The 21,698-nt window shown below is 39.2% G+C and overlaps 1 protein-coding gene across 6 annotated transcripts; it reads left to right on the forward strand.

Annotated features, from left to right (window-relative positions):
• The first annotated feature begins 521 nt into the window (after window positions 1–521).
• On the forward strand, window positions 522–21,629 carry LOC103392273 (LIM and senescent cell antigen-like-containing domain protein 1). 6 transcript variants are annotated; one of them, XM_025063559.1, is made up of 10 exons: window positions 522–682; window positions 13,995–14,154; window positions 15,153–15,219; window positions 15,347–15,467; window positions 16,034–16,183; window positions 16,445–16,595; window positions 17,511–17,603; window positions 18,133–18,181; window positions 18,405–18,480; window positions 18,840–19,066. In XM_025063559.1, the coding sequence occupies exons 1-10, from the start codon at window positions 654–656 to the stop codon at window positions 18,985–18,987; spliced, it is 1,044 nt and encodes a 347-aa protein (XP_024919327.1). In that variant the 5' UTR covers window positions 522–653; the 3' UTR covers window positions 18,988–19,066. The 6 variants fall into 6 exon arrangements, with proteins under 6 accessions (XP_024919327.1, XP_024919328.1, XP_024919326.1 ...); XM_025063560.1 differs by lacking the exon at window positions 522–682 and adding an exon at window positions 3,160–3,302 and having other exon boundaries at window positions 18,840–19,067; XM_025063558.1 differs by lacking the exon at window positions 522–682 and adding an exon at window positions 5,158–5,501 and having other exon boundaries at window positions 18,840–19,067.
• The last annotated feature ends 69 nt before the right edge of the window (window positions 21,630–21,698 follow it).

The following is a 21,698-nucleotide window of genomic DNA, read 5'->3' on the forward strand; positions in this document are numbered from 1 at the left end:
GTAAACACGCGAACAAATTAACAACGTTAATTTTCAAACTAAAAGGATAACGTTCCTAGATGGCGACGGTGTCTCCATCTGTAATGTCAGCTATGGTTTTATTTTATAATTTGAATGATTTTAATGTATTCATTGCTGTCAAAATGTCACTTTAAAACGGTTTTAAACTTCTGTAATTTAATTTACAATGTTTCTTTTGGCTAATACTTAGCTTTAAGTCATGAGTTGCTTGTTGCTATTTTTCTTTCTCTTTTTTCGCTTGTTAATTTCCCTTGTAATTTTTTTTATCTTACATTTATAGTTTTATATGTTTTCCCAGTTTTATTTCACAGCGAGCATTGTAAAACCTTAACTTTAATGATAGAATATGTCAGTATTGAGTGAATTTGAGAAAGGACATCGTTATGCTAAACGTGTGGTATGCTACTACTGTTACTACTACGTCATCAATTACTCTCAAAAATGTTAATCATAAACATTTGAAGTCATTGTCACTGAAATCCAGATTGCTTTTATTGTGAAAGGTCTTTGCGGAAGTGTCTTTTACATTACAGGACAGAGGCGAGGCTCCCTCCTTGCGCCATTCTATCCGTCTGTGTGTCCTGGAGCCGCCGCTAAACATCTGCCCTGCTGCTGCTGAAAATACTACAGTGATGCTCGCCGTTTCAGAGATGACTAACGGGTGAGTTTGACATTTTAATAAATTATTTAACGAAAAGGTTCGTCACAAAGGTTGTATATTTGACACTGTGAAGCTGGATAAAAACAAAATGAAATGGAGAAAAGTAGTCCGGCAGTTTGGTGACGTTTCTCCGCGGGTTGAATCTCTGTTTTATAAAAAAAAAAAAGGCAACGTTGACGATGCTGTTTATTTACAAAACTGTCTCGTTTTCAGCTTTAAAAAAAGAGATTTTTCATTATGGAAAGTTTATCTACACACGAATCCCTGCAATCACATCTGCTTAAAAACGGTACCTGATACCGCCCTCCACCGGACGGATTTATAGTGAAGTTTCGTACTCTCCTTTTCAGTTCATTATATGAAATAAGTAACGTTATGTCAGTACGTCATCAGGCTAGTTCGTTTACCGATTTGACTGAGTTTTTGTCAGTGAGTTATCAGTAGTCATAGTGATGTTAGGTCCAACATAAACTGTACAGATTGACCAATCAAACCACTCGTTTACAGATATAACCTGCATACACGCTCTCTTCGTATGTCCCCAGCTAACAGTACACGCTGTGTTCACTCATAAATACCACCCTCTGTTGTGCTCCATGTTGTTTTTTCATCTAAATGGGATCACAACTTTTTAAACTGTTCCCAGGAAGAATCAAAACTAGTGATTTTAAGATGAAGTCATCGACAAATAACTTTAGATTTCCATTCAGAAACTTGTATTTTACTACTACTACTACTACCTTGCCTTGGTAGTTACCATAACTTTAGATTTCCATTCAGAAACTTTTATTTTACTACTACTACTACCTAGCCTTGGTAGTTACTTTTACTTAATGGACCTTAATAATTGTGTCCCTTATTAATCGCAAAATTTAAAATGTATAGTTTGATTCTCTGCTCTGCTGTGTGCTAACAAGACAGGCATGCTAACTGGTACACTTTTGAACCACTAGCTCTCACTTTGACCTGTCTGTGAAGAACATTCACACCAAAATATTGTCAGCAACAAAATCAGCTCTTGGAATGTGTAAAAAGTTAAAATATGTAGACGCACATCTGATTGTATTGAAAAAATAGGTCTGATTTCCCAATTTTGTTGTATTATATCAGTGCATGTTTTTCCTACATTAACCAACAGTTTTACTCTAAACAAACTGTCTATTATTTATGCAGTGCATGTTTTTCCTACATTAACCAATAGTTTTGCTTTAAACAAACTGTCTATTATTTATGGTTGAAGTGGAAGATAAACGTAAAGTAAATCAATTGACGTCCACACTGATGTTTTTAGGTATTTTTTTGATCAACATAGTCTCCTTTTTTTTAAATAACGCTGACCTCAGATCAGCATTAATTTTAGCTCTTGTTTTGTGTAAATAAGGTTGAGTCACCGACAAATACCCGTTAAGCCCTGCATAGTTGCAACACTAGAAGTCGAGTTCAAGGTTAACAAACAACTCAGTCACTTTGGTTAGAGAAAGAAGAAGAAGAAGAGGAGGAGGAGGATGTTTCTGTCTTTTCTCCACGTCAGCCTCCTCCCCTCACTGGAATGTCCACCCAAAAGTCACTGGACAGTAGTTATTGCATACTAAACCATTTCCTGTCATCTACTCCCAACAGACTGCTATTTAGAGCGATGCACATTTCAGCAAGAGAGCGACTGCTACTGTGTGTGTCGGCATGTAAATTACAGCCTGGCATGAATCTGTCATTCATGTCACACTGTGGACAGCTTGTGGTTGTTTTTCCATAAGGCTTAGTTTTCCTGGTTTTCCACCGTGTCAGAGTTTTTGTCTGACACGGTTTTGGCTGTTGATACAACTGCAGTGTAGAGGAGTGTGTGTGTGTGTGTGTCAGACTGCAGTGTGTAAACTTGTCCTTGTTAGGAAGAGCAGCAAGCTGATTTGTGATGTAGTATTCAGGCCAGCATGGGCAATCTACGGCCCGAGGGCCAAATGCGGCCCCTTTTTTTTTTTTTGGCTTTTTAATCCGGTCCGCCAAACTTGTCCATATTATGTTATTTATTTCCATTATTGTTATACCTATGCTTTTTCCCCTGCAATGCCCGCATTTCTCCAATAGATGGCATAGAAAAGGTTTCAAGCATTTTAGCATTTTAACCTTTATGACTTTTACACGTCATTTGTTTTAGTTTATACGAACGCTCCATCTATCTGCTCCCCTTAAATGAACTAACACCATGAATTTTTGCATGTTAATTGTTGATTAAAAAAAGTTACAGTGCCACCAAATATCAATATACTATTGTGAAATTAAATATCTCAATATTTCAGTGTATTCATATTTTTATACACCTCTAAATATATGTTGTGTTTTTGTAGCTACATGGAAGGATAGCAGTTAAAAAAGAAAACTTTTTTTATTTTTTGGAAAGTTAGATTATTCAACATTGTAGGACAGTTTTGAGGTTTATCTCTAGGTCTGAACAACTAGGACAGTTCCAGCTGTTGTAACTCACACACACACACACACACACACACACCGGCCAATAGGAAGTGACGTGGCCCAACACTCTGGCGTAACAACACAGAGTTTATAGTGGCAGCAAAACAATAAGCAGCTTATCGTCTTCACTTCTTCAGTGCGACAGAAATCATTGGTGAGTTGAGTTCAAAGTTTTGCATGAACTGTTTTTCGTAGCAGTCGTGTTAGCGTGCATCGTGTAGAGTTGTCTTACTTCCTTCCTGAAAGAACACACGCCACTGTTTATTACTATACCATGTTTGTATGAAGTGTGATGACATACGTAATGCACGTTTGCTTTTTTTAAGCCATTGTTTCAGATGTAAAAATGAAAAATCAGCTGGATTCCAGTGATGTTTTCAGCATCTTTGTTCAGTTCCTCTATATTTGTGTCCACTTCCTCTTCTTGTAGCTCAGTTACGTTGCATGTACAGTAACTTCAGTTGTATTATTTATTTAAAAGTTTATTTCAACAAAAATAACTTTATGTAGGACTTTTGACACCATCAAAAGAGCGTTAGCAAATATAGAATTAGTTTGAAGTAACAGGATGTTTATATGGAACACAGTAGTCAGTCTGCAGGGTGGAGGGAAATAATAAAAGCAGCTGCAGTACCTATGTTGTCCTCATGAATGCAGTGTCCACACATGTCAGTAAAGTGTTCTGAGTGGCGTTGGAATATGACCGGGGAACGGAAATGTCTCTTCTCTGCTCCTCCTTCTTTTCTGTCATTTTCAGGACCTCATGTCAGATGATTAGTGGGATTAAAGGCTAATCTGTGTTGGCATAAGATTGTTGTTACAGTCAGTCATTAATTAACCCCAAGTAACGTTTTTGAAATATGAACTTGATAGGATTTCCCTTAAATGAAGTGAAGCCAATGCAGAGTCAGGAAAAAATAAAAAACAGGAAGAATATGTTGCGTCAGATAAGCAATAACCATTAGTCATGTTTAATATGTGACCCTGAAATGCGGAATTCTTATTGATTAATCTGATGGTCGTTCGTTGGATGGCTTTTATGCTCTGTAACATGCAGAAAATATAAAAGAATGTTAATTAATTTCTGTGCAAAAACCAAAAAGTCAAATTGTCTAAAATTTTCCACATACATTTTGCCCTATGAATATTTTAGTCCACATACATTTTACCCTATGAATATTTATATATGTTATATATAACATGAAAATAACAAATTTACAAAATGTTTTGGGGAAAAAACACTTAAAATTACTCTACTATCAAATATAGCTTTTCGTCTTAATCAAGTCTTTCGTTTTGAATCCAGGGCTTTTAAAACTACTTATAAAACACTAAAACAAGTAAGAAAAAAATCCCTTCTTATGCTCGAGTCACATTTTACGTCGGTGCGTGGAATGCTGAACAGGTCAAGACAAGCTTGTCAAAGTGAACATCTGAATGGTGTAAAAAAAAAAAAGTTTGAACAGAAAAATTGTGTTGATGAGATGATGGAAAAATAAAGGTTCTGTCAAGATTGAGGTTGGTTTAAATAAAAGTTAGTGACGATGTTTAAAGGAGAGAGATTTTAATGTCGTTTATTAGATTTTGAATTTGAATTGAAAATCACAACGTTTTGGTCAGTGTCACAGAATAGAGAGGACGTTAGAGGAAAGGGTATGGGATGTGTGGAGAGGAGACTAGGGAGGGGAGGAGAGGGGGGCACTTGCTCTCACATAACATCATGATGAATTATTCATAGATTGACATTCCAAACTTTGTCAGCATTTGCAGTTTGGCTTCGTGTAAACAATGTACCAGATTTTTTTTTTTTTCCATTTTTTGTTTTTTTTCTCCATCAACAACAGTCTTTTTGTCGAAGCCCATGGTGGAGAAGATGTGGGAGACACTGGGATAAGAAGCCAAATTGTTTGACCTTCTTCTTCTAAACGTCTCTCTCCTTTTCCTCTGAGATCCTCCCCTCCCCCCCCCTCCCTTCTTCCCCTCCACCTGAGGAAGAACCAGGATGAGCAGGAGCAAGGTGTAGCTGATAGGTGAGCTGGCAGCGAGACCACGCCTCCTTAACAGTTCGAGTCCTAGAGGTGTGTAGGAGTGAGAGGGTGAGGGCAGTGAGGCAGCACAAGATTTAATCTTTGGATTTAAATCCAACACATTCTGCGCTGTTCCTCGGGAGTTCCCTTTTTTTCTCTGTGCACCGATTGTTTTCAGCAGACGAGGGTGAGAAGGAGAGGAAGGGAGGGAAGAGTAGAGACAAAGAGGAGATGGATTCTTTAAGGCTGAAAGAGTTGTCAAACTCAGACTTGTACAGACGGAGACAGGAGAGGCCAGACAGTTATGGAGGTCTGGGGAGCCTCAGGTAAGTTTTCCACCCGGGATCTTTGACTCTGCTGCAAAGTTAATGAAGTGAACACATTGGTAAACATATTTTATTATTTTTTATTTATTTAATTTTTTTTAATAGTTTTAATAGTATTATTTAACCAATAACTGAGTTTTGGATTTTCTTACATTTAAGAATTTATATTACATTTCGTCTTTTTTTTTTTTACACACAACTCTCCATAGTTTAACTGTGCTAAAAAGAATAGTTTTTGATGAATATTTTTTATGAACGTATTTAATTTTTTTTTTATGCCACTTCCTTGGTTTCGCTTCTGTGTAAGATTTCACGAATCGGTCAGTTTTTTTTGCATTTTTCAGATGTTGCATTCATTGACTGTTGTTACTTTGTAGATTTTTGCAGCAACTTTATAACTGTTTTTTGCAGTCTTTACTTAAGAAAAAGACTTTTTGAGCCTGAGTCCAGTCTGTGTTACTCTGGTGTTTTCTTTAAGTTGTCATCCTGGTGGTATTTAGCTGGACGTCAACTTTCTTTTCCTTCCTTCACACTTGCTGACTCACAGGTTCATGAGGGACAGAGTGAGTGTGTGTGTGGTGCATCGACAGAGACAGATACGAGTTTAAATGTTGATAATTAAAAATTAATTAATTTTTGAGTGTGTGTGTGGTGCATCGACAGAGAGAGATAAGAGTTGAAATGTTGATAATTAAAAATTAAATTTTTTATTTATTTATTTTTTGCATCATTTCCCCTGTCCTTCAGAGACACGTCTCTGTCTCCTCTTCAGTGTCCATCTCCAGCCGGGTCTTTGAGTGTTTGTGTGTGTGATCCTGAAGTGATCAGAGGAATGTGAGGAATGTGGACGGAAAGAAAGAAGCTCTTCTAGTCGTGTCCCAAGTCGCACTAAAACCAACTGGCTGTCTTGTCCTTGAGCCTTCAGTTCCTGATGTGGTTCAGAGCTGGTTTAACGTCAGTAACATTATTATTTTAAATGAATTCCCTGCTCTGTTTTGAACTGTGCACACTCTTATTTCTAGTAGTTCTATAAAGACGTAGTGCAGCTTTTTTTTGGAGAGCTCCGTGACAGAAGCCGAGTGTGGATTTTGTGTGTGCAGACATCACCCTTTCACTTCCATCCTGTTCTTGTTACTTAATGGCTTCAGGAACCGACTGTGAAAAACAAAGGAAATGATGTGTCATAAATGATGTTTGCTCACGTTGTGAATCAGTGTGTGCGTGTCACTGAGTGTTGTATGCATTTTGTGTGTGCTTGTGTAAAACTGCACACACTCCGTGCCTTGTCAACGGCTTGGCCTAAACAGTCCACGTAGCCCCTGTTGCTATGGTTGCTGTTGACACAGTGCGTGAACTATGGGTGTGTTTGATTTGTTCCGTCAACCTGAGTCTCCTTGTTTTGCACCATTTGGGAATGAGGGCCCTTTAATGACTCCTGAAATCCAGTCTGCAGATATTTCTCTTTTGCTGCTTTTTTTAAAAAAAATTAAAAATGTGTTCAGCACTGTTGCCTGTCGTTAGTTGGGTCGTTAGTTTGCATCTATCCCTGGAGAGATGGACTTTTGTGAGGGTTTTATATATGTATGTGTATATATATATATATGTTTGTATGTATATATGTATCTATATATATGTGTGTATATATGTATATATGTATGTATATTTATACATATATGCATACATATATACACATTTGTATATATGTATGTGTATATATGGTTTTCTTGAGGACGTTCCATATCTCATGTACATATATATTTATATGTATATATACAGTATGTACCATACATATATATTTGCATATATAAGAAACATTTGGGTCTAAGAGTCCTTTTGAGTTAGTCACGTGTTTAGGAAGGAATGTGTTTGGATCCATAAAAATGTCCTTGACACTTGACAAACGCTTCTCACGCTATGTGTCGACAATACAAATATTTTTTTTGATTTATACATGTCAGAACATTCATGACCTGCCCTGTAGAACCCTTCTGAGGTCAGGTCATTATAGCATGTTTCCTACATCATACTCTCCAGCACCAGTGACCAGGCCCCTGACCCCTGACCTTTGCTGACCTCCTAAAGAAGTCTGTAAAACCCTATCCTGCGCCAAGAACACGCCACCAGAGACACCTTGTCCACTGCTGACAGTTGCTGTGGCCATTTTTAAGTTTAGGTCGACATTCATATCCCCCGACTCACATTCTTTCTCTCACTTGCTCTCTCTCTCCCTCTCCCTCTCTCTCTCCCTCTTCCTGCCGTAGTGCCCTTGGCTGCTAATGTAATGTATCATTAAGATTCTTAACATTTCTTTGCTGTGTCAGTTTGCAGCTACATCAACCGGGGCCGGTGTAGATGGTTAAATGAGTGCGGGCACCACCACCACGTCATACACGGTGTTGTGGAGTAGCTGTCCTCTACCACTGGGTGGAGCACCCCGCAGCACGCACTGCGATGACTGTAATCAGCAGCACAGATTACGTGTTTGTTGTTTAAACACCCATCCTCTTCCACTACATTCACTCAACACTGGTTCCTAGATGTGAGGGCTCCCTTATCAGGCAGATGAACTGTACCATGTGACCATGTGACCATGTGACTTTGATGTGGAAACAATGACCTGTAGTGGAAAAGCTCTGTAAGCTCTAAATGGTGTCCGGAGACGGTATGTCATTTGTACCGCAGCCCAGACCAGGGTTGTCAAACATACGGCACTCGGGCCAAAATCGGCCCGCCAGGCAGGTTCAATCCGGCTCACCTGATGAATTATGAAAGTAAAAAAAATAAGCAAAGATACTTCATGCCCATGGTGTTTTTCCAAGTGATATTTTTTTAAATATGATTTTTTTTATCTGTTGCAACAGAAGTGTAGTTCCTCTGGGTATCGAACCCAGGACCTCCTGCTCTCCGGTGCCGAGGCAGGCGTGCGAGTGCAGAAACTTTCCTGCTCTCTGGTGCCGAGGCAGGCGTGCGAGTGCAAAAACTTTCTTTCCTGAAAATTCCTGCGTTTAAAAATAGAATAAAGTATTTTCTCTTTAACGAACGTTTTTCGGTAGGTGACCGTTTGGCTGCTTCTTCTGGATGTTTCCTCTACGAGTCTGCTATGTATACAAACTCAGCCTCACACACTAAACAGCAGCTGCCAGCGCCTAGTTTGGAGTTCAGGCTCTGCCGAGCGTCTATTTGTAGAATGATGGAGTAATGTAGAAGACGGGACAGACGCAGCGGCTCTGCTCCGGTGTTTGCGCCGCTCCGATGTATTTCTGAATCGGGCCTGGTGTTTCGATGGTTCAAGAAGTGGTCGTTAATTTGAGATTCCACTAAGTTAGTTAAACCACATAAAAAAAAAGCTCCACCTTAATTTACGCAGCCGAGGGAGGCTGAGATTGGTGGGTTCAGGGGAATGCGGATCATTGGACGTCAACTGTTGGCGGATGTCCTCAAATAGATGTTTTTAGCTAATCTTCTGCTGATGCTCCTCAAATAGATGTTTTTAGCTAATCTGCTGATGTTTTTCTGCAGCAGAGACTTCAGTCAGGTCATCACCGTTGGCCACTAGGGGCTGAAAGTGAGACGTTAAAACCAGAAAATGAAAAATATTTCAGGACTTCCAATGTCGCAAGTCAGCGTTTGGTCAGGCCATGGTGGCCATCGAAGCCAACAAAAATGTGGAAAATTTATTAAACAGCGATGTCCCTTCCCTTCTTCGTTTCTTTTCTCTCTCTTGCGCTGTTTGTGCAAAGTAAAAACAAAAATGTGTGCGTGTGTGTGTTTTTGCTCAATGATAAGAAACACATGAACATATGCTGTTGTTTTTATTGTTATACAGTCGTCCGACTACTTTGCGCAACACTGCGTTGAATCTTCAGTGTTAGACTGTGTCCAAGAGAACTGCAGGGTTCCAGCTGTGCTGCTGACAGTCGTGCAAAGACGATGTTTAAAAAAAAAAAAAACACACAAAGAAGATTGAAGTGTTTGTGCATCGTTTCAGTGCGTGACCTGACAGAGGTCACTCTTTCATGGCACGCAGACCTCGGGGTCGGCAATCTGAGTGAAGGACCCAAGAATAGACAAGTGTGACAGACTGCATGTGTGTGTCTAAAATAGAGAAAGAATGAGAGAAAGAAAGAGGGAAAAAGAATCGATGGGGGACTGATGCAAAGTGGGAGTGTGTGGAGGAGAGGGTGTCTGTGTGGGTGGGTGTGTGTGAGTGAGTGAGGGAGAGTAGCAGAGAGGGAGTGCACTTCCAGCTCAGTCTGTGTTAGTGCCTCTGCCTCCGTCTTGTTCTTTCTGGAGCCCCCCCACTTCTTATCACTGGATACAAACACAGTCCCAGGAAAGAGGGAAATCTTTGTGTTTTTGTTTTGGCCTCTGAGGAGTTTGGACGTCCATAACCTGTGTCACTATGGAGAGAACAAGCATAGAAATGAATGGTCGAGTCCTTCCCTCATCAATACCTGAAGACATGGAAGTACATGATCACTTTCATCACGAGGAGATGAACGGGTATCACCTGAAGCTCCCTGATGGAGGAGAAGCCGAGGTCCCGGTGTCTAAGTCTCAGAGACGGAAAAGTGACGTCAAAGTCTATAAGGAGTTTTGTGATTTCTACGCTCGCTTGTAAGTAAAGAGTGTTTGAGAACACGGTTATCTTCATTCTTTTATGTTGTTCACCAGAGAAGTGCTGCTAATTCCTTATTGACCAATCAGAAAACAATGTACCGTAATAGAATGTCCTGAGCAGCGTGGGTGTTCTTTAAAGTGTGGAAGAGTTCCAGGATCTAAATTGTGTGAAAAAACAACTATTTTTTTGTTTTTTTCTGGGGCAGTCGTGGTACCTGGAGCAGATCGGCTTCTTGGATCTGGTTGAATAACAGAAAAAAGCCTGGAGCAGATCGGCTTCTTGGGTCTGCTAAGGTTGATCAACAGAAAATAAAAGATCCTCATCCTTAAACAACATCAGAGTTTACATCTACTATTTTATAGAATTGTGAGTCATCTGCGTAGATGCGAACGCGGTTTCATGTTATGTATGCCCTTAGCTTCACCGCAGTGTTACGTGATCTAAAGAAGTCGGATATTCTCACAGCCAACGTTGGGGTTTTTACCCAACAGTTTGATTCACTGAAGTGTCCTGTTTATGCACTGATCTCTCCGTGGGCTACTGTCGGGGTAGGCACACTAAAAGGGCTATTTTTGTGCCAAGGGGGGAGTTGTTGTACAAAGTAGAATATGCCAACTGGCATCCCAAGTATGTGTGCATGAGAGACATTAGTGCTAAATATACAGAGTGTCGTCTACGTCTTTGGACAGATTTAGCCCCATCCCAGGTTTCGGGAAATAGACGTAGTGCACCCACAGGGTTATGAAGTCATCTGTAAATGTTTTTTTTTGTTTTTTTTCTTTAACTAAAAAAAGGCCGTAGGCAGGTGTTACATCCATCTTCATAACCTTGTCCCTGACCATCAGTAGAACCCAGTCCAGTCTTGGGGACCGTCCAAGTCGTGCAGCGACTGTGTTAAATCTGACACTTGTGAGGTGGATGTAACAACTACCTGTAAAACATTTGGCAGCAGTGATTGGTTAAAGATGTGGAAGTACAAATCACGAACAGTTCCTCGGGGGAGTGGGGGGGGAGACGTTGAGTGCTGCCTGAAAAATGAGTCAATATTCAGTCATTTGTCAGCTGTGTCTCCTCTTGTTTTTTGGACAGAAACTGTCTTACATGGAATCTGGGGCGGGTATATTTGGCAAGACTTGGCTTAAACTTTGTAGAGATTTAGCCAAAAAAAAAAAAGTTTTATTTATAGGATTTTTTTCTTTTCCCTGTAGTGGACATTTACAGTTTCACAACAACAGAATTGTGAACAGTTCATATTTGGACGAATGTTGTTTGCAGGAGGATTTATGGTTAAAAATGTAAGACCTTTTAGTGAGGTTAACATTAATGCTGCAAGTAGAAAATGTTTTTGGCAACATCACGTTACCTGACCTTAAATACAGAGAGCACACAAAAGTCAAGAACTTAAAAAGAAAAAAAAAAAGAAAAGACCACAGGCAGAAGGAAGTGACGGTCTACGTCGTCTATCTTTCCCGACGACCGGAGTCCTTTTATAGTCATTGGCCGACGTAGTGGAGCTACCAGTGTGTACAGACTCATTTGGAGAAAATGCACGGTAATGGTCTAATTTAAGTAAAACTACACTGTTTAACAAGGGTTAGCTAAAGGCTCCATATAAGCAGTTGAACGCGGTGTTCGAGGGAATTACTCATATTGACGGGAAACGGTGTTGGATGGTGTCGATGTCTGCGCAGGACAAAACAGACTTTCATCACAGGAAAGAGTCCGTCTGTGGTTCAGACTTGTCTGTTGCCCCGACAAGGTGCTGCAGGCAGATACGGAGGTGGAAATGCCTGAGGGATTTAACACTTCCTGCCAAAAATCTTTTAGGCAATCATAGGCAGGATACATACAGTGGACAGTCGCTTATTTGATTATTAGTAAAATAGGGATTTTGACCAGCTGCAACTTATCTTCATTTTTTTATTCTTTTTTAATGAGACCACTTACAGCAGTGTTCAACTACAACATTCTACAACTACAACTGGAATAAACATTGTTGAAATAAACAAAAGTTTATAGTAAAGCCCATTAAATTTAGTCTGTGTGTGTGTGTGTGTGTGTGTTGCCCAGATACACTCTGGTATTCTGACCTTTTAAACAAAGCAGGGAAAGTGATGGTCCAACTATTTTTTTTCCCTGTGAACTCTTTAAAAAAAACACCTTTTTTTTTCCCTGTGAACTCTTTAAAAAAACACACCTTTAATATCATCACATTTTTACACCTTCTTAATAATATCATCAATGTTTACATTTTTACACCTTCTTAGTATTTAGTGTTTAACTTCAAATTTTTGAAGTATTTATAGCTAATATTTTGCTTAAGGAAGTTTGGAGTCAATCCTGTTTGGATGGCGATAATATTACTTTATATTTATCTGAAAAACAAACTGAAGTTCTTTCACAAATTTTTCAGTCCTGACGTGTTTAATAGTCATTCTCTATTGACCCTGATCCTGTCAGGGTCGACTGGCGTTCCCGGGCATTTACTGTGTTCCCTATAGGAAAAAAGGCCATTTCTCTCTCTCTCTCTCTGTCTCTATCCCTCCATCCTGGAGCACTTTGCATCAAGATCTAAAGATTTTAGGGAAACTCTGAACATTTGTACATGTTATTAATTCTGTTTAATCTGCTGCCATTTTGACTCTGGTTTGACTGAGTGGATTCTTCTGCTCTGCATCAGTGTTGTTTTCATCTTTGTCTGCAGCTGTTTGTTCACTGTATTGTTCAGGCTGTGAATTTTCATGGGTTTTCTTGTGGGTGGCGTTTTTTCATCAGTTCTAATCAGTGCTATCAGTTATTATGTGGACAAAGATACAGTAGTTGTTGGTAGTAATAATCCAATATTAAATCAACAGTGAATCGGTGCGTTAGTGTGTTCAAGTGCAGGCTCTGTCCCATTGATAATGTCTTCAGTTTGTGTTGATAACAAACAGACGTGGTAGTCGTTGGGAGGAACAGATGTGACAGCCTGGAGAGACAACATAAATAAGGAACGTGAACACATTTAAATAACATTCAAGAAACGTTGTGTGGTTTTGTTCTCTGGAAAAGTCAACTTTTAAAAGTCAACGTCTGAATCCCAGCCCTCAGTTCAAATCTTAGCTTCACAGGTCATATGGCTCAGCTTCAACTATGTCTGCTCAGGGTTTCGTGCTCAGGGTTGAATAGAAACCTTGGCACGTGTCTCAAGTTTCCCACCTCATTGATCCCCACACCCTGATGAACGAAGCCAAAGAAAACCTGCAGAATAAATGAAGTCGAGAGCGGGTGGGCTGATAATCCGTTGCATCACCATTTTCCCATCTCCCTTCTAGAGTAGTACACTGCCCAGCTGTGTTTGAGAGGGAGAAAGGTATTTGCTGATATGTTCTCGTGTGACCCTGTTGTTCAAGGGGTCAGAGAAATTCAAGTGATGTGACGTAAGAAGAAGCTCTCGCCGTCTTCTTCTTCTCCAGGGTGGGCCGAGTCTTGATGCTGTGATCCTGTGGAAGGCACAGTGTGAAGGCCGGACTGAGGCGGGAGTTTTGTTTCCACAGGATCACAGACAACATTGACATAATTGAACAACAGTGGGCGCTCATGAGGGGCTGTTGTGTGACTGGCCAAAATTCAAATCTTCTTCTTCTCCTTCATCTCCGTCAACATTGGATCTAATAATGTCGTACATTTTTCTCCTTTCTCTTAAAAATGGTCGACTCTGAACCAAGTTCCAAAGAAAGCAAAATTAATTCTGTCTTGTGACTTATTTTTCAGTCTATCTTTTTAACCTACAACACTTTTGTTTTTAATGTTCATTTGTTCATTTTTTTATATAATGTCATGTCAAACAACCTCGGTCCTAATTATGTTTTTCTTTCTTTTCTTTTTTTTAGCAATATGGCCAATGCGCTGGCCAATGCCATGTGTGAGCGCTGTAAGAGCGGCTTTGCACCCGCAGAGAAGATCGTCAACAGTAACGGTGAACTCTACCATGAGCAGTGCTTCGTGTGCGCCCAGTGTTTTCAGCAATTTCCAGAGGGGCTGTTCTATGAGGTATTTAATCTGTGTTTTTCTACTGCAACAAAGTGATTGGTGGGTCAGAATTGTCAGAACTGTAGAGCAGCAACATTTTATTTTGTATTTATATCCAGTACTTTCTAGTTTTAGGATTTTAGAAAGACTTGTAAATCAGAACTATACCCCATATCATCTGTGGCCACAGGAGGGCACTGTCTACATCAATGACAATGATTGAACAAACCATAAAACCAAGTTTCCAAACTCCTGGCCTGGGGGCCACTTACAGCCTACAACCAGCCCCCCACCCCCAGAAAAAATAAAATACATGTGACTAATAGACTGTTGTGACGTCAGAGATTTCCTGTAAACACAGATACATTTAGAATAAAGTAGATTTAGGGGCAGTTTGCTGATCTTAGCCCCGTAAGAACATTCAGAAAATCAAGACCTCGTTCATTAGCAGTGATGTCACTGTTTACACCTGCGACGCTCCTGTGGAGTCCTTCAGACAGAGAATTTAAACACAGGCCTGCTGGAGTAAACAAAGTACTTTTAGTACAATCTTAATGTGCTATTGATTTTTTTTTTCCCCCACCATTTCCAGTATCTTGTTATTCCATCTGCCTTGACTCAAGGTCAGCGCTTCCTTCGATGGGTTTCAGTCACTCGATGCTTTTTTTGGTTCTTGGTTCGACGAGATTGTGTTTCTCGTCGATAAAAGAAGGAATAATTTCCCTTTGATTTGAGTCTGTATGCTGACTTGGAATGTTGGAATGTTAATCACAGTTCCAGACATTCACAGCTGTTAATTCAACACTCAACTGAACATTATTTAAAAAAAAAACTTTAAATTTTAACTTAAATTCATATTTGTATCTTGTTCCTCTGGGCTTCTGTGATTCACAGTTGACGTAAAATTACTTTGAGAATTATATTATTACCTATTTGTGTCTATTATAAACTTCTATGATTTCTGTATTATAATACGCTCCTGCACAACTGCTGTCATTAAAACTGAATTCTGTTTATAGTTCGAGGGCAGGAAATACTGTGAACATGACTTCCAGATGCTGTTTGCTCCATGCTGCCACCAGTGTGGTGAGTAGAAGAACTGCTCCGTGTGTGTGTTAACTTGGCGTCTGTGTATTTTTTATTACCCGCTTAGAAAGACCAAAGGTCAGCGCTTCTGTTTTTATGGTGGTTTGTTTTTGCGGTTCTCCTTCAGGTGAGTTCATCATCGGCCGTGTCATCAAGGCCATGAACAACAGCTGGCACCCAGACTGTTTCTGCTGCGATATCTGCCAGGCCGTGCTGGCTGATGTGGGCTTCGTGAAGAACGCCGGACGGTGAGTGTCAGTGTATGACCAGCGTCTGTTTTTTCACTGACAAACTAGTTTTTGTCACCAAATAGCACACAGACACCTGAGTTACCCCCTGGGGTAAAGCCACTGTCAACAGAGATCTGGTCTGACAAGTATCAAGCCACTGTCAACAGAGATCTGGTCTGTCAGTAATGTTTACATATCATGAGACAAAATGTCAGTGTGAAGAACTGGAACCAGAGTTATATAGTTTGTTAGATTACCTTTCTTAAGGTGGTGAAAGAGCAGTTGGTTTTATCCAGATTTCAGGGTACAGTTACAGGGCTGCAGCATAATAAAATAAAAATGATAAATTAAAAGTCCATTGAAAATAAATTAAATTATACCCAGAAATAATATAATATTAAAATACAAATAAATCTAAAGGAAATTATGTTGTTAAAGTCTGTGACCTAACAAACCAATGTCTACAAACCAAATAGTTGTCAAAGATTATGAGAAAATACTCAGTTTGTGCTGTTGTTCTTTTGTTAGCCTGATTGAGCTAATGTCAGGGCTCTGTCTCTCTCTCACTCTCTCTCTCCCATTAGGCACCTGTGTCGTCCGTGTCACAACAGAGAGAAGGCTCGTGGCCTGGGCAAGTACATCTGTCAGAAGTGTCACGCCATCATTGAAGAGCATCCGCTGTTGTTCAAGAACGACCCCTACCATCCTGATCACTTCAACTGCAACAACTGCGGGTGAGAGCGCGGGAATGCACGCCGCGCACACACACACAGACAGACATGTCCTGCTGACGTCATGACGCCGCTTTGAACTTTAAAACTGGGATCGAAAAGAGTAATAATTCCTTGAAAACAGACCATACAATTTGAATTCTGAGCGCCCACATGTGGGGTTGCGACCCCAAGATTGAAAAACACTGGCCTAAAACTTCGAGTATAACTGACAAAATAAGTCAGCGATAAACATTTTATTTGTTTTATTTATGTTTCTTTCAGCAAAGAGCTGACGGCAGATGCCCGGGAGCTGAAGGGAGAGCTCTACTGTCTGCCCTGCCATGACAAGATGGGTGTGCCCATCTGCGGAGCCTGCAGGAGACCAATCGAGGGCCGTGTGGTCAACGCCATGGGAAAGCAGTGGCATGTGGAGGTACAGTCACACACTCTTATTTTATTAATGTCCCACTGAAATTTACAATTTACCTCATTTCATCCAGTATTTTTAAATTTGTTTACATGATGTATTTGTATAATTTTGCCCAGTTGTCCTGATGATGATCCCACGTGTCACATGTTTTTCCTGGTTCTTTTATCCACATTCAGCATCATGTGTGCACTATATGTGAGCGCCCGTTTCAGGGCCACCCGTTCTATGAGCGCGGTGGTCGTTCCTATTGTGAGAGACACTTTGACATGGTGAGGGGATCTGATTTGACGTGGAGGATTGGCCTTTAGCCGCCGCCTGCTGTCTGCCGTCTGCACTGTCACTCCCCATCTGAATAACTGCAGTCTCCCAGCTTCATACAAAGACTACACTAATACTATATGACAGTACTAGTTATGGTTGTTGACAGTACTAGTTATGACTGTTGAATTAGTGTTTGTAAATGACGGCATGATGCCTGGACAACTGTCTCATGTTGTTGTCAACAACAGTTGTATCCACTTTACTACTGTTGTTCACTTCACATTAACACAAGAACAATGGGTTTTAATAATAATAATAATAACAATAATAAAATAAATTCAACTTAATTTAATTTTTTTTAACATTTGTTAAATTTAGTGTTATGTTAATGGGACGTTTCCATATTTTTTTATTTTCTTTTTACCTCAAGTTTTTTGCAAACTTGGGAGCCCTCTAGAGGTCATTTTCGAAATAGTTCTACATTATTCAAAGTTTAATATTATTTCATTTCCTCGACCTCCTGGTTGATGTGGTTGTGCGCTGACCTGATAAGGTTAACGACGGGCTGCTGAGTGTGACCTGGTTTGTATATGATAATGCAGTGACTGACAGCTGTGCTAACCACGTGTGCTTGGGCCGTGGGTTTGTTGTTTGCAGCATTTTGTGTGTGCTAAGTGTGAGAAACCTTTCCTTGGACACCGTCACTACGAACGCAAGGGTCTGGCCTACTGCGAAACTCACTACAACCAGGTAAACGTTGATTATATTAACAATATATTTTCACTGAACGCCGTCATCGATCTGAGAGTTTTGAAGCCCAGTGTCTGGGCTTCTTTAGCTATTGCCACACTAGAGGGAGCTAGTTGAGCTAGTTTATGGTGTGATGATTCACGATTGTACTGTATATTTGTAGCTTTGACACCTAAATATTTTAAATGTATATAATGTTATATATACACTATTTTTAAAAAGTTTGCAGGCCAGATGTTCTCAGAAAAACAAAAAAAATTGCGACCGTTTGCAGGCCAGATGTTCTCAGAAAAATAAAAAAAAAATTCAACTACATATTTGACAGATCAGACATTTAACACCAGACTTAATCAACATTTTCTGGGAGGGTTTTAATTTGAACTGTAGCCTGACTCCATCAGCATGTCCATCTAAATACAGAGTGTTGTTTAAATGCTGAGGTGAACTCTTGGGTGCCCTCTATTGAAAACACGGTGTAAATATTGACTTTTGACACTGCTTTGTGTTTCTGTCCCTTCAACCCACGCAGCTGTTTGGAGATGTCTGCTACCACTGCAACCGTGTCATCGAAGGAGACGGTGAGGAAACCCTGAGTCTAACTGAATCAGTGAATATTCAATGTGATCATGGATCATTTATTGGTCCCTGTGCAGCCATTCGTCTGAGTGCTTTTTTACTTTTTGAATGGAAACTAGTCCATTTTAAAACATAGATTGAGAACTTACGTGTCTTTGGACGTACGATATGAACTGAACCAACTTTATTTGATGTTTTTTATTTTTTATTTTTGTGTCCTTCCAGTGGTTTCTGCTCTCAACAAGGCTTGGTGTGTCAACTGCTTCGCTTGCTCGACCTGCAACAGCAAGCTCACCCTCAAGTAAGTGGAGTGTTCCATCTTGGCAAATTTTACTGAAAATAAAAATATGAACAATATAAAAATTTAAAAAAAAAAGAGTTCACCGCTCAGGTTCGGCTAATTATTTAAGGCGGGGGTGTTTGCTTGGCTTCTTGATTTATTTTTTTTCCCACTTCTGCCTCACTGGGTTTTCCTGCTCTTTTTGCCCTTGACCTCTCTGCTCTCTTCCAGGTGTTGTCTTTATTTTTTCTTTTATTATTTTTACTCTTTTTCGTGCCTCTGTCCTTTCCCAATTTAACCCTTTCCTCCTTTTTTTCTTTTTCTTTTTTTCTACCTATCCTTTCCATTGCTTCCTCCCTCCTTCCGCCCTGCTCCGTCAGGGATAAGTTTGTGGAGGTGGACTTGAAACCTGTGTGTAAGAACTGCTACGAACGCCTGCCAGATGACATGAAACGCAGACTCGCCAAGCGTGAGCGCGACTCAAAAGACAAGAAGAAGAAGTCGCCCATCATACCAATGTGTCTGTGATCCTCTCTCTCTCTCCTCTCTCCTCATTTCAACTCATCCTCTGTTGGTCAGTTTAACGTCTCTCCTGCTTCCTTCACGCTTTTGCCTTTTCTTTTTTTTTTTTTTTTTTTTTTACAAAAGTCACTATGTTTCAGATATATAACGAAAGACATTCTTTATTGGGGAAAAATGACATCAGTCACATTGTGAGCAGAAATCTCTGTTGGAAATGCCTTTTTTTTTTTTTTACAAAATCAGTCACATTGTGAGCAGAAGTCTCTGTTGGAAATGCCTTTTTTATTTTCCTTCAACTATTTATTTTTTACAACTAGAACAAGTGGACAAAAAAATATAGAGACAAGGAAAAAATACACTACATTTTAGTTAAGTTTAATTGAAATTTTTGGGCAAGTTATGAACTCAGAGTCCATGTTAAAGTACTTATAACGGTAAGGAAGATTAAGATTAGGATTAAACTAACTACAACTAACTACAAATATGAAATTTTAAAAATATGGCATCATTCAAAAAGTAGTGATAATTGATCATGATTGATTGAAGATAATCCATAAATATTACCATTTGTACCAATGGAATATTGAGCTAGAATAATTGACCTGCTTATTGTTTTCCCACAGGAACAAGTTTGTGGAGTTTGACATGAAGCCAGTCTGTAAGAAGTGCTATGAGAAATTCCCTCTTGAGCTAAAGAAGAGGCTGAAGAAGCTGTCGGAGACGGTGGCTCGCAAGTGAACTCCCAAGTCAAGCTGTGGGAGTAGAGAATAAGGCAGACACTGAGGTAGATGTCACGTTTCCAGATATGACAATCATGTCATCATGGTGTTATTCACATCGATGGTATTACTACAGTAGAGTTCAGAGTGTAGTGAAACACTCCTTTTTATTCACAGCTTTGTTTGTACTGATGATGATGAGCCTTGAACTGACGTCGGTCCGTCAGTAGGTGTCACTTTAACCTGGTTTTGACTGCACTGTATTATTCACACGCTTGCCTTATTACACTCCTACACATATTAGGGCTAATAAATATCCGAATATTGAAATACGTTTTTTAAAATAAAATATTTTTTAAATATTTTTTCTCTTTAAGAAAACTGATTTGTACATCAGTTTCCAAAAAAAAAATCTAAATAAAACAATATTGAAAAACATCTCCTTGCTTTGTCCCATTAAAAGGTTTTAGCATCTTTCGTTAGCATTAGCAACGTAAATTGCTGTCTTTGTGCCTTTCTTTTACTTCAAAATATAAAGACTTAAACTTAAACTACAAATATTCAAACAAATATGTGTTTTATGTTCTCTATTTAAACATCTTTAAACGTTCATTTCTTTCCTACATCCACATGCCCATATATATATATATATATATGAAACGTTAACAAAAATGATATGAATATTAAACAGTATAACATTTAAACTCCAGATAACAAATAATAGCGTGTTTTTGACTAACCGATCAAGATGTCTCTGAAAACGTTTCTTATTTTGGACATGCTGTAATTTACCATCAAAGTCAGACTCTTATTGGTAGGTACGGGCTAATAAGTACATTTTTGTTACCTAGTTGGTCTGCCCCTAGTGGTCAACAGCTTTCCTCCAGGCTGAAAGACAACATCCTTCTCTTATACAGTCTGTACACCTGATACTGTTGTATATCTTTTTTTTTTTAATAAAACATAATCAAATGCTGTTGTGCTGAATGTTTGAATAAAAATATGACTATTTAAGGTGTTCTACCACATATGACTTAATGTATTACTAACTTATATTTTCATAATTCTATGCATCAAGTTTGGGTTTAGTTTGATGAATCGATTGTTTAGTTGTTGTTTTTTTTTCTCTCTTTATCAAAACTGTAAAATGATAATACCAGTATTGGAGGAAGTTTGAATGGATGTCTTGCAGTCCTTGTTTTTTATGAGTGAAGTGTTTTTTTTTGTTTTGTTTTTTTATTTTACAGTACACTGAGGACAGTAACGTATTAAATTCAACCCAGAATATGCTCACAGAGTAGACTGTACTTCACATTGTAGTCCATTTTTTCCTGATCTCCTAATAGATTCAGTTAATATTAATGTCGCAGTGGTCAATTTAATACTGCACTTCACACTCATGCACATGCCAACAGGTATACTGTATGTACAACATAATGCCTGGTGGCATGTGCACAGAGCGGATGTCTAAGTACGGTCATATGTTGGAGCATGTGTCTGCACTTTCTAATCCCGGAAATCCAGGAAAACAATCTTTGCATTAACAGTTAACTTTGCTGAAACAAAGACAATACAGACCATTAAAAAAAATTACATATTATTTTCACAATACACATTCCACTATGTTATAGAAATTCTTATGCAACTTGTTATCAAATTTAGTCATAGAAAACCAAAACCTCCCCACCGTTTTCTGAGGATTTCTTGACTTCACAGGTTGAATGGTATGCCTCGCTGATATATAAATGTATGTGGTTGACTGAGTTGAACCCACTGCTTTGTTTTGTTGTATTGCCTCTTCACGCTGATTGCCAAAAAAAACCCCAAAACCTTTTTTTTATGTTAACACACCAAAGTGCATGTTTTTTGAGTCTTGTATGAAGATTTATTTTTCACTATACTGAAAATAAATGTTTATCATTACTGCCAGTATGTGGGTATTATTGCCTCAGCCTCACAGAATGAAACATGATGTCAATAGTTAAGCTTACTCTGACC

This window comes from Cynoglossus semilaevis, chromosome 16 (assembly GCF_000523025.1).
Source record: "Cynoglossus semilaevis isolate Cse_v1.0 chromosome 16, Cse_v1.0, whole genome shotgun sequence".
Taxonomy (NCBI): domain Eukaryota; kingdom Metazoa; phylum Chordata; class Actinopteri; order Pleuronectiformes; family Cynoglossidae; genus Cynoglossus; species Cynoglossus semilaevis.